The sequence below is a fragment of the Macrobrachium nipponense genome, chromosome 9 (assembly GCF_015104395.2).
Source record: "Macrobrachium nipponense isolate FS-2020 chromosome 9, ASM1510439v2, whole genome shotgun sequence".
Classification (NCBI taxonomy): domain Eukaryota; kingdom Metazoa; phylum Arthropoda; class Malacostraca; order Decapoda; family Palaemonidae; genus Macrobrachium; species Macrobrachium nipponense.
Genome location: NC_061110.1, coordinates 36,027,255 through 36,042,364, shown reverse-complemented (window position 1 = coordinate 36,042,364; position 15,110 = coordinate 36,027,255). Strand labels below are relative to the sequence as shown.

Sequence of the window (15,110 nt, the reverse complement as noted above, 5' to 3'; positions counted from 1 at the left end):
TTTACATCTAACACAATGAAGACCTTCCTGAGCTCGCTTTCAGATTAAAACTTTATCACACTCATTTTTAGTAACAATTCTAAAAGTCACGGTATTCATATCTGTTTTAAATAAAAATTGGTATAGTCGCTACCATTAAGATTCGATAACGTAAGAATGCTTAAGTTTAATGAGCTTCCTTTTGGTTACATCTACTTTCCTTTATTAGTATTCAAAAAGCCACTATTACCATAAACTGACCATTAAACCATTTAAAATTAAACCATTGTAGATTCAGGTATTCGTAAAGGAAAACACCGTAAGGATTTTTTTTATATTATTGATGGCACTGTTTACATATGGTGCGAGCTTTAAATAAAGCTCTGTATATTATTTATACTATTGTAAAATCCTGATATTTTAAACCTTACCTGCCTTCCAGTAACTGCCATTGGTGAAGTTAATAAACCGACATTAACACTTCACTGAATTGACAGTTTTTTTAATTACATAATTGAATAATTAACACAGAACAATAATGACAGTGGGATACATCGATAAACTATACATCATTCTCACCTCATGCTGAACTATTATGGAGTAAAAGCATCGAACAGTAATTGAATATCAAGTACTGTATGCATTATCTTAACTGTTCCAGTAATCAACTTGGAAAGTGAAAAAAAAAACTACGACAAATTTTTTGTAAATCTAAAGTAACACTTACAATAAAAGTCAGTAAAATGAGTGTTTATTAACTTTTAAGTGAACTGAAGATTGATCAATAGATCAAAATGTCTATTTAAAGGTTCTGACCAGAGCAGAAAAAAATTCTCTGACCAGAGTAGAAAAAAGTGCTTGCAAACGAAGGGTCCAGAGGTACTCAAATGAGGAAATAATTGAAGTCTCCACAAGGAACGACCCTTTTAAAAGACTTAAAGTTGTTTTACAGTGAACTATAGGCTTAATTGTATGATTGGCTTAAGTATGATTGGCTAAATTAAATATTTATAAGCTTTAAATTCACAGGTGTTGTAGTTGAACTAATAACTAATGTAAGCGAAAAGCTACCTTTGATAAATTTCAGAATAAACAAAATTCTAAAGAAAATGAAACTTGAAACTTAAATGTTTAAAGCAGTGCATTAATTTTTCTTAACACAGTCATTTCAAAAGTTCACGAACTTTACTAAGAATAGAATAGAAATTGTCTAAAACAAAAAATATTATTACAAATCTCACAGTAATTATAAGCTTAAGTAAACATAACCACTTTTCTATCTTGGCAGCAAAGATTAAGTACAAAAGTTAAGATAGCCTTGACTGAAAACTATCAAATCCTGAGATTTTTTTTCTTTTCTAGCGTATAATACCAGTAATAAAGTATAACGTCTAAAAGCAGAAGCTTACTCAAAGTACGTTAACTAATGAATATACACTGATGCACTTACCACAAAAGGGGAAATGAATTTAAAAGTCCCATACACACCTCCCCCGACCTCCCTTACACCCGTCCATAGGTCCTAAGACCTATGGAACGGGTCAGGGGAGGGCTTCCACCCCTACAGGGGCACCGCCCCTCCAGGGGTGATGGAAAAATAAGTTTAGATGATACACTAGATTTTATTAAGACACCTGGAAAGTAGAGTCCATTTTTGTGTAGCTCGAGACAAATTCTGCCATAAGAATGTTAACTCTGTTGTTTCCAAGAGTAGCCTTCTTCGTATGGAATAGTTAATAAGTTTCCACTCTAGCAGTACATGGATTTGCTTTGAAATTGAATTCAATAACCAATTATAAGCAGCCATAAAAAAAAAAAATTAAATGCTTTATAAGAAAAAAATCAGGGGGGCTTTACACAAAGATTTTATGCACAGTCTGAAATATACAAACATCACAGTTCTGATCTTTTAGAAAAATAAGTTACCACAAAAGTAAATGAATCCTGGCCTACTCTGATAACCGAAAGAAAAAGTTACCGGACGATTAATGTTCGTTGTCCATGAATAATAATTTTGATAAATCACTCCTACTATAAAGGTCCGAAGTGACCTCTATTACGTCAGTCTATACAGCAAAATGTAATTGAAAACTTGAAAACTTACAACCTAACATTTTAAAGGTAGCACTGTAAAACAGAAAAACGAAACCTATTACAACAGCATAGCATTTCAGTAAACTAATTTACAAATTCGATCACGGGAAATTTACAAAAAAGCTGTTAATATGAAAGCCTTAAAAAGGCGATATAACAATTGAACAAATGTGTAATGAAACTTACTATAGTTGAGCATCCAAGTGTCGCCAAGACCTCACGTATACCGTCTTTCCCCAAAAATCCAGTCCCAAGTCCTCCGATCACGGAATTAATAACTTATCATTTAAAAATATATTTTTCACAAACGACACAACACTTGCAAAGACGATCTTGATAACTGTATGAAACTCCGTAGACCCCAGAGCGAGAACTAAGCTAACGTATTTCCTTGCACGAAAACCGCTTTTGCTGACGTCACCACCAAGGCCCATCAGGTCACCCCTTCCTTTAAACTTGGATGATTTACATTAAAAACTACGGGGTCCTTGTTTTCATCTTTGCTATCGATTTTTATTTTGTTTCCATAGATAAACCTAAAGATCTGTTTATGATTTAACGTTAACTGTTTCATTCTGGGTTTTAATACGTCTCGTTTCTTTGATGAAACAGGACTCTGTGTTCGTATCAGAGCACAAAAATTTGATCAGTAATTCACCAAATAACAGAATGCAATAAACAAATTTTAACGCTGTGCAAAACTTTTTACATAGTCTTAAATTTTATAAAAACATATATACCAAAAGGAAGTTTCATTTCAGCTCGTTCAAGGCAGAATTTTTTATCATACTATATATATATATATATATATATATATATATATATATATATATAGATATATATATATATATATACATATATAATATATATATATGTTGCAGTCAAAGTGTGAAACTAGCCATTTCATGTAATACCTGGAAATTTCAGTCGTTTCACGAAATGACCATTTCACTCGGTCATTTCGTGAAACGACTAAAATATTCAGCTATTACGTGAAATGGCTGAAAAATTGGTGTCCTCATTACACAACCTGGCTAAAACTTTTGAGTGAGGTAGGGAGGGAGCGTTTATTCATAGCCTTATTATCATTTCTATTCTTATTTATTGATTTTATCTTTGTTGTTGTTGTTAAAATAATCATATAACACATAAAAGCATTTCGTGAATGTCTTAAAATGATTAAAATAATTACAAAAAATTTTGAGCATTTACTGAACGAATTTACTGATTTGTTGTACTTGTTAAAATAATTAAAATAATCATAAAACACTTTTGAACATTCGATGAACTACGTTACTTATTTGTTTGTACAGTTATAAATAAATTCAAGTAGTCTAAATTCTAAAGCACATTTTGACCTTGTGTTGAACAGATTTACTTAGCCACTTGTTCGCACACGTTAGACTGTTATGACATCGACTGTTACACTTGCGCTTAGCCTTGTAACAATGACATCGATTTGTAGAACACTTTTTTTGCCTGTACCAAAGCCGCATTTTAAGAAACCCAAGTGGCTGTAGAATTCAAAGCCTACCGAAGGGAAACCTGTTCATCTTGTTTGACATCAGACTTAGTGAGAAGTTTCTACGGACAAAGATCCAATTGGTTGCTTGAATACTTGGTCTTGATTATGCCACTCTTAACGGCTATGTTGTAAAGGTCATTTTCATCACGATCAACGATGACACCGATATTACGTGCATCCTCCCGTCCCCTATCCACCAAAGGAATAGGAATTGCAACATTATTGGACTGTTGGGAGTGTAGACGGAGCAGTGCCGGCTGGTGCTGCAAGGTCTGGTGTAGGCTGAGAGGTGTGGGCTGGTGGTGTTTGGTCTGGTGTAATCTGATCAGCGTCGACTGATGTAGGAACTGGTGGAGACTGCGTAGTGTCAGCTGATGCTGTAGGGTCTGGTGTAGGGTGAGAAGTGTTGGTTGATGCTGTAGTGTCTGCTTTAGGCGAGGTGTGAGCTGACACTTCATCTTCTGTTGGTTCTGAAATAAGGGCAAGCAGATCATCTTCTGTCTGAAGTCTCTCAGTAACCTCTGAAGGGAGACATGATGATGTTAGACCCACTTTAGGATCACAACCAAACAGCTTTGTACGGTGTGCGCTTGATACCTGAGCGACAGGCGGAGTTCTTCATGTTGTCGACAAAACAAACACCAATGGACCAATCCTGTGTGTTGTTGATCCTTGATGTCCCCATTGGCATGTTCCAGAGAACCTTGGCTTTGGGGATGTCTTGGTTTTCCATGGACCATGATGAGATCTGGCCAAAGATCTTTTAGTTCTGTGATGACATAAGCTATAAGTTCAGAACCATTGTCACTTTGAAAGATTGTAGGAGCACCAAACAGCAAGAAGATGTCGAGCAGTTGAAAGGCAACTTCAGCTGCTCTTTTTGAGGTAAGAGGTCGAAGTATCACAAACTTTGTTAAGTGGCACTGGTATACCATAACCCGCTTTACTGAGCTTGGGGAGATGTCACGGACACCATGACCTGTTGCAATATGTGCCCTCTTGATGATGTCATAAGTATCCTCAACACTGACATAATAAAAGTGTTGATTCTTCAGCTGTTGCGCGTTTCTTGATCAGCTTCTCCACGTCTCCACACTGAAGAACTTCATACCTGTGTGTGTGTGATTGCAAAATCTGAATTATGAGTTCGTGGTTACATTAGGGTTTTCAAACAAACTTCTGCAGATAGTAATGCTTTATTTTCTTGTTGTTTGTAATTTTATGAATATATGATATATGTTTGTAATTTTTGAAATAAGAACTTCATAAAAAATGAATTAGATATTAAATTCATTAAATATTTCCTAGTTGCACTAATCAGTAATGCTTAATTTCTCAGGATAAATAGGTACATTAAAAAAAAATCTAAACTACTATGTCAAAATATCTACTTGCACCAGCTAATTGTTTCAGTTCAAGTATGTACGGAAACGATAATAAGAGATAATAAAATCTTACTCCATGACGAGACTTCGAAGATGGATCCCTGGCAGCTGTCTTCAGGCCTTCAATTGTCTTGTAGTACTCTTCTTTAGCAATCAAGTTCTTTTTACGCTGATGATATTTTTGAAAAAGCGCTTCTGTAAACTTGACTTCAAAATGACACTGAGCCATTACAATCTGCAACACACCGGTAGGCAACTATATAACCTGTACAACACCAGTAGACAACTGAATAGCAACTAAAATCTCCCTCCATCAAAAGTTCCCTCCCTCCCTAAACAGTTTTAGCCAGGTTGTGTAATGAGGACACCAGTTTTTCAGCCATTTCACGTAATAGCTGAGTATTTTAGTCGTTTCACTAAATAACCGAGTGAAATGGTAATTTCGTGAAACGACTGAAATTTCCAGGCATTACATGAAATGGCTAGTTTCACACTTTGACTGTAACATACACAATACACACACACACACACACACACACACACACACACATATATATATATATATATATATATATATATATATTATATATATATATATATATGATATATATATATATATATATATTATATATATATATATATATAATATTATATATATATAATATATATTAATATAAATATATATTATAAAGACAAACTGCAACCTTCATGAGATCCAACATTGTTTATAAATTCAAGTGCCCGGGATGTCCCGGTATTTATGTTGGATCAAGCCGTAGGTTACTGCAGATGAGATACTGTAGCCATGTGGGATACAGCTTTAGAACGGGTCAAAAATTAAGCAAACTAGAATTTTCTAATATAAAGAATCATGCCTCCATATGCAAAATTGAAATAAATAAAAAGCACTTCTCTATTATTGGTGGAACAAGTCATAGCAATTACCTAAGTACCCTTGAGTCCTTGTACATCAAACGGCTTGTTCCTTCTTTGAATTCTAACGTTTCCGCTTCTCCTCTTTATCTTGCATAACTGAAGTCGTAGGTTGGTGTCAAGTTTTGGTCATTCGTTCTTCTCCTTCTCCTTTGGATGGTTTGGTGAGAACTGGTTACTTTTTTACTATATACCTTTTAATTTGTATTAATTTTAATTTTTGTATAATACTTTTTTTTTCTTAACTTAATCTTTTTTATATAAAAAATCATGTTTTTTAAACTTTAACGTATTTTATGTTGTTCTTACAGATTGAAGATGCACATAGATAATGTGCGAAACGTCTTTTGCTAATAAATATGGCCCTTTTTTGATGTGTTTGTTGGACCCTGCTGAATGCTGCTATATAGTATATACACATATATATATATATAATATATATATATATATATATAATATATATATATATATATATATATATATATATATATATATATAATATAAGTATATATATATGAATATATATATATATATATATATATCTATATATATATATATATATATATATATAATGAATATATATATAATAATATATAATATAATAAAATGTCTATATATATATATAATACTATATATATATAATATATATATCATATATAGTATATATATATAGATCTATATATATATGTATATTATGTCTATATATATATATGTATATATATATAATGTTATATATATATATATATATCTATATATATATATATATATTTGTGTGTGTGTGTGTGTATATAGTATATTTATATATATATATATATATATTATATAGTATATATATATATAATATATATATATATATTATATATAATATATATGTATATATATATATATGTATGTGTGTGTGTGTGTGTGTGTGTGTATGTATATATATATATATATATATATATATATATATATATATATATATATATATAGTATATATATATATATATATATATGTGTGTGTGTGTGTGTGTGTGTGAACACAGGGTATAGGAAGCAAGCCTAAGGCCTGTCTATTCGCTGATTTTCCCAACAGAGGACCGGAGGTAGTTTGTCGAAGACAAAATCATGCAAAGTAAAAAACAAAGAAGTTAATCAAATTTTGCACTTCGTTCTCAATTGTTCCCTTTCGATACAAATGTCTTTATGAATCAATACGTAATATAGTGAAGCTAATATTATTTGAAAATATCCCATTAAGAAAAATAAAAACCGCTTGCATTGCTCTATGAAATATGTTTTGACTCATCTGTTGGAAGACCTTGTGATAGTCTCCGTCACAGTCCTTATCCTTATGTGCTGGAAAGAGGGTTTCCTAATAGGGATGCAGAGATTTATTATGTTGTTTAGAGAATTCCCATGATGGATTTTGTTATATGCCTTTATATCTTTTTATAACCAATTGCAGTTTTGTTAACGAAGTTTATTTGTTTTTCTACACACTTCCTGTATGTCGGAGTATGTTAAATACATATTTTGTTTTGTTCTCATTGCAAAACATCTTTTGGAGGTATTTTTATTATTATATGGTGGTGAACAGTGGTGCCTGCAAGCTCCTTTTATTTATTTTTTTTTCATTATTTTTCTAGTTAAATGAAGTCAGCCCAAGACGTACTACAAATGGTCTCACGTTATCTGACTCAAGATGCGCTAAAAATCTGCAGTCCTAGGTTATACCAAATTCCCATGTTATCAGGGAGACTAAAAATTAAAGTCTTTGTTAGCTTCTTATTGTTATGATAGTATTGATTTGACAGATAATATTTCGTGCCCCTTATGAATCTTGGACTGTCTCTGCCAACATACGTTTATATATCAAATGAATCTCTGGGTCTCAGAGAACTGCTTCTGAAGAAAAGGACCAGTAATAAGCATACTGTGAGTTAGCAAAACAGAATAAAGACATGATGACGCAAGAGGTATCCTACCTGTGTGCATACAAACTGTTTAAATTTCTCCAAAAAAATCGGGAAGTAATGAAATATGTAACCAAATGCACGGGAATGAAACATCATTGCAGTTTATTCAGTTTTCTGTAAACAAAAACAGACGATATATTTCTCTCATATAAATGATCCTTGTCTGAAAATAGCGACCTTGATTATCCTTGATGGTGACGTCAACAAGAACTAACTTGAGTGAAAAGAACCTATGCGTAACCTAGTTACCGCTTCAGTATCTACGAATATCTGAAGAATTTACTGTGGAGTTTGACCATGGAACTGGTGGTTTCATGAATGATCTATGTACGTTACCGAAGTGACTATTGTTTGCTGTTAAGGTGTTGTGTGTGTTTTGGAGCTTCGAAGTGATACGCGATGATTTCGTGGAAGGTCTTCGTTAAACTTTGCAAATCGACCCGTCAGCAGACGTTAAATATAACTTCTGTTTACCGTTTTACCTGTAGCAACTTTATTGAGAAGTTTCATTTCTAGTTTTGCTAGTCGACGCTTTATTTAATACTTATTAGTAGAGTTAATAATAGGGTTATAATCATAATCTGATTGAAGTTCGTTTAACATCTGTGATATTGTTAGTTATTGTTTGTTCGAAGTTTATTGTAATTATATTAATTACTCAAACACACCTATCTACCCTCCCCAAGCTTAACTTGTCACAACCCTACCTATATTTGTTGATTTCAGTGATTACTAATGTTTATATTTTTTTCTTATTGTAGTATCTAATACCCATTTTAAGGATTCTGTTTTAGACAGCTTCCTTTGTTATTTAACCAAAGACATTTGCTTAATTTATTCAGTATGTCAGGTGTGATGCATTTTTGTACTAATATATATTATTAATTTCAGGGCCCGATTTATTTCACTAGAAATTTTCCGTTGTGTGGCACTGTAGATTTATTTTTTTATTTATTTTTTTTTAAGCCGTAAGCTATATATTATATAAAGTTCATTACCGTAACTTTTAATTGGGCATAATTTTAGTATTTTAATCACTTTAAAATACTTCCAGATACCAATGAATCCAAACTTCATGAAGCTGGTTAAATTTCCTACTTTTCTTGTGAGGAATAGGGTATTTAGTGAAAATTCTTTACTCTGGATAACTATATCTCTACAAGTGGAAAAATGAATCTCACTACTAAAATTGAGGTGAGGTACAAAGTATCTAGTATTAACTATCTTATTTTTTACCATCCACCCCTACAGGGGCACCGCCGCTGTGGGGGTGGAGGTCCCTCCCATTCAATTTCAGGTGTAAAGTGCATTAGACCCTTTTTTAGAAGTTGGGTACCCTCTGATTTTTATCTTAAATATTTCTTTAACTTTAATTTTCATTTTCCCAAGTTTTTTTAAGTTCATTTAAATTAAGAGTAGGGTTTTGTTTATTAGTACTGATGATTAATCTTGATTTAGTTTAAGTTAACTTTAAGAACAAAATTGTAATACTTTTGTTGTAAAATATTGAAATTTGTCACCATTCTTTACTTCCTTAATTCAACAGCAGTAAAACTTGAGTTCAATTCTGTTTTGAATGGATACGATAAGGATGCCCATTCTTGCAAAAATCTTTCTTTCAGGAAAGAGTATTGGCCATGTTTTTGCACTTTTGTAAAAAAAAACATTACATTTCAGAATTATTTATTGGTTTAAAAATTTAACTATGAAACTATAGTTTGATAATGTTTAATAGTTTGATAATGTTTATAAATTTATAACTAAAAGCTAAAATTGTCTTGGTTAAAATTATCTAAGTTCAGAGTTTAGGATTTGAACTAGATTGAATATGAATATTATTGATACTACAGAGAATATACAATAAATACAAAATGCAATAACTTTTATCAAAGTAAATGGATTTTACGTAGGAAATACGGTTAAATTTTTAAAACATTATACCATAATTTTATTCATGATTTGGCCAATCATGGCTATCTGACCTCTTGTGTGAAGCTCCCATTAATTGGAGCTTGTTTGAAACCCCAATTTGGCAATTTTGCGGACACACTAATCGGCATCTAGGTAGATTATCTCTTAAATGTAAAATTAAGATGTAAAAGTGAAGCCTACTCTCCATCTGAGTTAAGATGTTATCCATGCGAGTTGTCTAAGATGTTAAGTATAACTAAGTCTGATTTAAACTGGAAGCTTCTGTTGATCACTGTCAGTTTTATCTTTATTTTAATGCTTTCTACATAATTCTTACTACGGCATTTTCTTTTGTTCTCTTTATTTCACAGATAGGTTTGCTGAAATGGTCACTTTAGGCAATGCAAGCAGGATACTTGTTTGTCAAGAACTTGTGTGTGGGGGGTTTTTTCTCTTAATTGAGCCTAGCATTAGCATTAGCGATAGTTTTATTTTGATAAAGCTTCATTTTTAGTCACATTTATAATTTATTTGGAACTTCAGTAAACTAGCTTAAATTATGCTTATGTAAATATTAGTGCAAATATTAGTGGTGTTACCTTTAATAATAATCTTAAAGGCCTAATACACATCCTACCTTTACCGTTCGGTATTTAGATTTTCAAACCCGGAAAAATAGTCACTTTGAAAATAGTTATTTACTTTATCTTTAATAAACACACACCTGAAATTAAGTTTTACTTTAGTGGTTCTAAAATGACATATTTTGGTTTTGATATGATTAAGAGTTTTAATGCCCCGAAAGTGGTAACGACTAGTTTCTATGACTAAAGAAATATTTTCCTTTGAATGGAATCCAGATGTGCACGGATTAAAATTTCTTGGGTAAGTTTAGGAAAGTCATGGATGATGGTCGTAACATGAAATGGTTCTAGTTTTACAGATCTCATATTACGCCAATAGCTTAAATGAAACCCAAGAGGTAAGGTTAAACATCTACTCTAAAGAACTAACATTACTTCATAGTTACCTTTAGTTGTAGCGCATCGATGGAAGTGGGCCATCTTAATAGTTTTGTCTGAACTGTACAAAGGAGTTACTTTACTCTAATCAATAATAGAATTTGAAATATGTGGATGTATGGTATAAGTGAATGTGTAAGTTTATATGAATGGATTGGAGGTTTGTTTCAGTGGAACGTTAAAAAGTAGTACGTATCTAGTTGGTGCAAAGATTATCAGTAACATTAAAAAGTAGTACGTATCTATAATCTCAAAAATTTCATGTTGGTGCAAAGATTATCAGAACTCCTGATTACAAATATCTCGCTCCATCGCTCGGATACTGCGCTGTTTTCATTAAACAGCTTCTCTTCATTTGCATATTTCAGTTTGAGCGCCCTTTGGTTTTTAACTTTTGTGTTGGCTTTTCTCAAACCAAATTCTTTACCTAATTCCATTATTTTACTGCATAGACGTTTGTCTCGCTTGATACATGACAAAGGTTTGCAAGACACATAAAGGTTTTAAATCTTGTTAACCCATATACCTGCGTCTTAATTTTTCTCTCGTCAATTAATGTTTGTCATCTTTTTGGTTTTCGCTTTCTAGAGGTAAAAAGGGTATTTATAAATATCAGTTGCTTGTTTTGGGAAGCAATCGTCCCAATTAAGAGGTTTTGAAGCGCATAAACAATATTTAGTTCATTGTAAATAGCAAGCTCTCAGGCTTTCTTTTCCCATTACGTCTTCCCAACCTTATATGTCCCTACTGGATTATACATTCGTCTCACGGCTTCATCATACTTGTGGAAACAAAAAGTCTTTTAATTCTTTCACGACATTTATATTTTACTGAATTCACTCCTCCGTTTTTCCTATTGCCCTCAGTTGCTTTTAGTTATTTAATTCGGGCTAGAGAAGCTGGAGTGCCCTAATTTTAAAAATGTTTAAAGATTCCCAATTTTTTTTTTTTTTTAGGATACCGAAAACTTTTAATAGTGTTTATTACTTAAAGCTTCATATACTAACCTAACTATCGAACCCCTAGTTCGAATTTTTAGTTGCTCACCTACATAAATCCTCCCGAGTTGACCCATTTTAATGGTGACTAGCCGAGTCTTTAGGCATTAATGGTTCAGGGAATCCAGATCAAATTCATTCTCTTCCATTTCGTTATGAGTACATTACGGCCGGGATTCTTTTACTGATAACGGAATACTCTGATGGGGAAAGGATGCCTTGTTTGAAAGACCTTAACATGCCAATTATTTTTTTGACTGCTATGAAGTTGACCTGCGATCAAGACAGACATGTCTTCATGAACCTGTAGTCCCATTAATTTATTAAATAATGATAATGATAATGATGAACGTATATTTTTCAAGGTCCTCAGTTTTCTGATATTTCTAAGGCATAAGTCTTGACTTAATCCACGACGCAATTGCAGGTGTATTTGATACGCTTGTTAACTGGATTTAAAATAAAATTTGATTTGTGCCAGAACTGACAGAAATTAAGTATCTCAAACCTTACAGCAAATTTGGAAGGTTTTGTTACTATGAATTCTCTCTCTCTCTCTCTCTCTCTCTGTATTACTGATATCTAAAAGCGCCTTTGCACAATAGATGGAGTTTGTTCCATGAATTATTAATTATAAGAAGTATATTGACTAGCAGGGTCGTTTCTATCTATATGCGGACTAGGCGATTGCCTAGGCCCCCAAGCCACCAGAGGCCCCCGGGGTAGCTTGGAAAATTTCAATTTCCTAAGCCACTCGGTGACCCCCGATGAAAAGTTGAAATAATGCGAATAATGTGAATTATTAGTTTTTTTGCTAGTAAGTTTGTGACTGTGATGTTAATTAAGCATTATTTTAAGTGTTGGTTTTTTATTATCTTTGTATTTTTTAATAGATGTGAAATAAAGGTGAAGTGTAATAGTTTCTTGGATCTTAGTAGACCATCTACACGGCTTGGAATCACTTCATCACAGTTTGACAAACCCCTCGGGTATAAATGAAGTACCTACCTACCTATCTAGGGCCCCTCAAACAGAATCTTGCCTAGGGCCCCCACAAAGCTAGAAACGGCCCTGTTTACACCAGTTTATTTATCGGTGTAAATATACTGGAACTCTGAACGTAGAAGCAGTAGATGGAATGTGGACGCTGATATCCTAGCCAAGGTTGCAGCCCAATGACTAGCTCGAGTTCACCTGTTCCTGTACATTACTATCTTTCAATCTCATCTTATTAAATTGCAGGCCTTGTGGTACAGTGGTTTTGAAAATAACTCATTCAAATAGTATAAAGCAGCTCATAGTGGTGTTAAGAATGGCATCATGTACTAGTGATTGCACTAATAATATTTATAAACTTACGTTCTCCAGTTGGATGGATCCGTCTTCTCACTATGTCTATGATTCAAACGAATTTACCTGTATCTAGTCCGCATGTTAAGACATGCAACACACCTGGAAGTTTTGAATTTTTCACAGCCACGTACTCCGAAGTGGTATGGATCCAAGATCACAGAGACTAAAGCCCCTTCCACACGAGGGGGAAAGACACGACGGGCACCTGATTTGCCCGCCATGCTCCTCTTGCTTTTCAACAGTGTTACCAGATCGAACGGTCCAAGGGAGGCAGTAGTCACAAGCAGGCGGACCTATGATTTGGTGCATTTGCCCCTCGTGTGGAAGGGGCTTTATTAATAACGAGAAACACAAAGTAATAATTTAATGTTTCCTTTTCTTTCGCAATGCTTTCTTCGACGTTTACAACTGCTCTTTAAGACTTATGCTTGAATAAGGCCAGCAATTAAAAGCACCATATATGGAACAATGTGTTATTTGTCAGGGCATTTCAGAAAACAACTCGCATTTCACCTGGAGGCTATTTAGAGGTAAGATACCGTGCTGAAACTAGGCCGGCTTAATCTAAAATGAGTTCGGTCTAATTTGACCTTTGTATTGTTCCCATGATGCACACCATCTTTTTGCGTCGCTGGTATTTGGCATTTCATTCATTTGTTTAATCTGCTTTCGACTTTTATTCAAAACTGGAAATGAATGAAATTGAGGGGATGCTGAAGTTAAAGTAAGATTTGGATATATATACACAAGAGACTGTGATTATTATGCATTTGCCAACGTTTTATCGCTTACAATAATACTGGATATAATCAGTATTCATAATGAACATGCCAGTAATTTAACGATTCAGTCCATTCTGAGGTTCTATGAATTATAACCTGGAACTCTGAACGTTGAAGCAGTAGAAGGAATGAGGATGCTGATATTGCAGCCAAGGTTACCTTTGAAAGGCCCTGAATCTCTCCACAAAGGAACACTTCTCTCTTGATGAAACCCTTTATAGTTTCTCTCTCCAGTCATATCTCGGGTTCTCATTCCTTAAAGCAGTCTTTCCACGCACAGACAAAACTAGCCCTTAATCACACAATTGCCTAATATGGCATTGTTCAGTTCGTATTTTGAAACCCTTTCTTTATATTGCATCTCCTTAATATTTTAACCCTTTCTTTACATTAATTTTGTTTAATTTTTTTATTCCATGTTTTTTATTAACAGATTATTTCAATTTATGATAATTCCCATGCTAATGCCAAGTCCATTCTAATACTTCATTTCAACTGAATGTTTAAACCTGGAAAAGCGGTGTTGTGTTATTCCAGAGAGAGAGAGAGAGAGAGAGAGAGAGAGAGAGAGAGAGAGAGAGAGAGAGAGAGCGCATTTACAAAGGAAAGCAAGGTGAATTATAATGTGCCGCTTAAAGCGCCACGTTCTGGCGTTGAGCACCGTCAAAGCATGAAATTGATTTTGGACAGGTGAGGTATATCACGATACAATGTCTCCAGCACCGGAGATATGAATAATGATAAAAAAGTCATGTAAAACTTTTAAAGCTGAACCGAGCCAGTTACATACTTAAAACGCAATCAGATGTCGATCGATCATTGTGGCAGACGATGGTGTACCTATCAAAATGTCGCTTTTTACTCTATTTTTTCTCTGAATTTCTGAATCTAGCGAAAAAAAGTCACACGTATAAAAGTTGCAGAAAAAAAGTCCGGGAAATAGACTCCAAGAAAAAAAAAAAGTTTGGTATAGCCCGTTGGGAATAAAAACATGACAATTATCATAAAGTTAATAACCCCCAAGAAATATTGTGAATTTTTCCCTGTGACTTTATTACCGGCCACAGAAATTTTTACCAGAAAAGGAGTTGACGGGTGCATGATTTATTGCATACTCTTGCGTAATGGTTTAGTCACTTATTCTACTGACTTTTCATGGAATTTCAACAG

The 15,110-nt window shown here is 33.4% G+C and overlaps 1 protein-coding gene across 1 annotated transcript; it reads right to left on the bottom strand.

The window, feature by feature from the left end:
* Nucleotides 1–3,657: 3,657 nt before the first annotated feature.
* On the bottom strand, nt 3,658–13,379 carry LOC135218047 (uncharacterized). Its single transcript, XM_064254193.1, has 4 exons — nt 13,290–13,379; nt 5,057–5,152; nt 4,249–4,596; nt 3,658–4,119 (listed from the first exon to the last, which is right to left on the bottom strand). Exons 1-4 carry the CDS (start codon nt 13,377–13,379, stop codon nt 3,658–3,660), a joined length of 996 nt encoding a protein of 331 aa, XP_064110263.1.
* Nucleotides 13,380–15,110: the final 1,731 nt, after the last annotated feature.

What these genes read in the sequence shown, in the direction of transcription:
- LOC135218047 (XM_064254193.1), bottom strand. Translation starts at nt 13,379, where the DNA reads ATGGCGGGCAAATCAGGTGCCCGTCGTGTCTTTCCCCCTCGTGTGGAA. An exon ending in CTTCGAAGTCTCGTCATGGA is followed by an intron (nt 4,597 to 5,056) that starts GTAAGATTTTAT and finishes GACATCATCAAG; the next exon opens with AGGGCACATATTGCAACAGG. An exon ending in ATCAACAACACACAGGATTG is followed by an intron (nt 4,120 to 4,248) that starts GTCCATTGGTGT and finishes GTCTCCCTTCAG; the next exon opens with AGGTTACTGAGAGACTTCAG.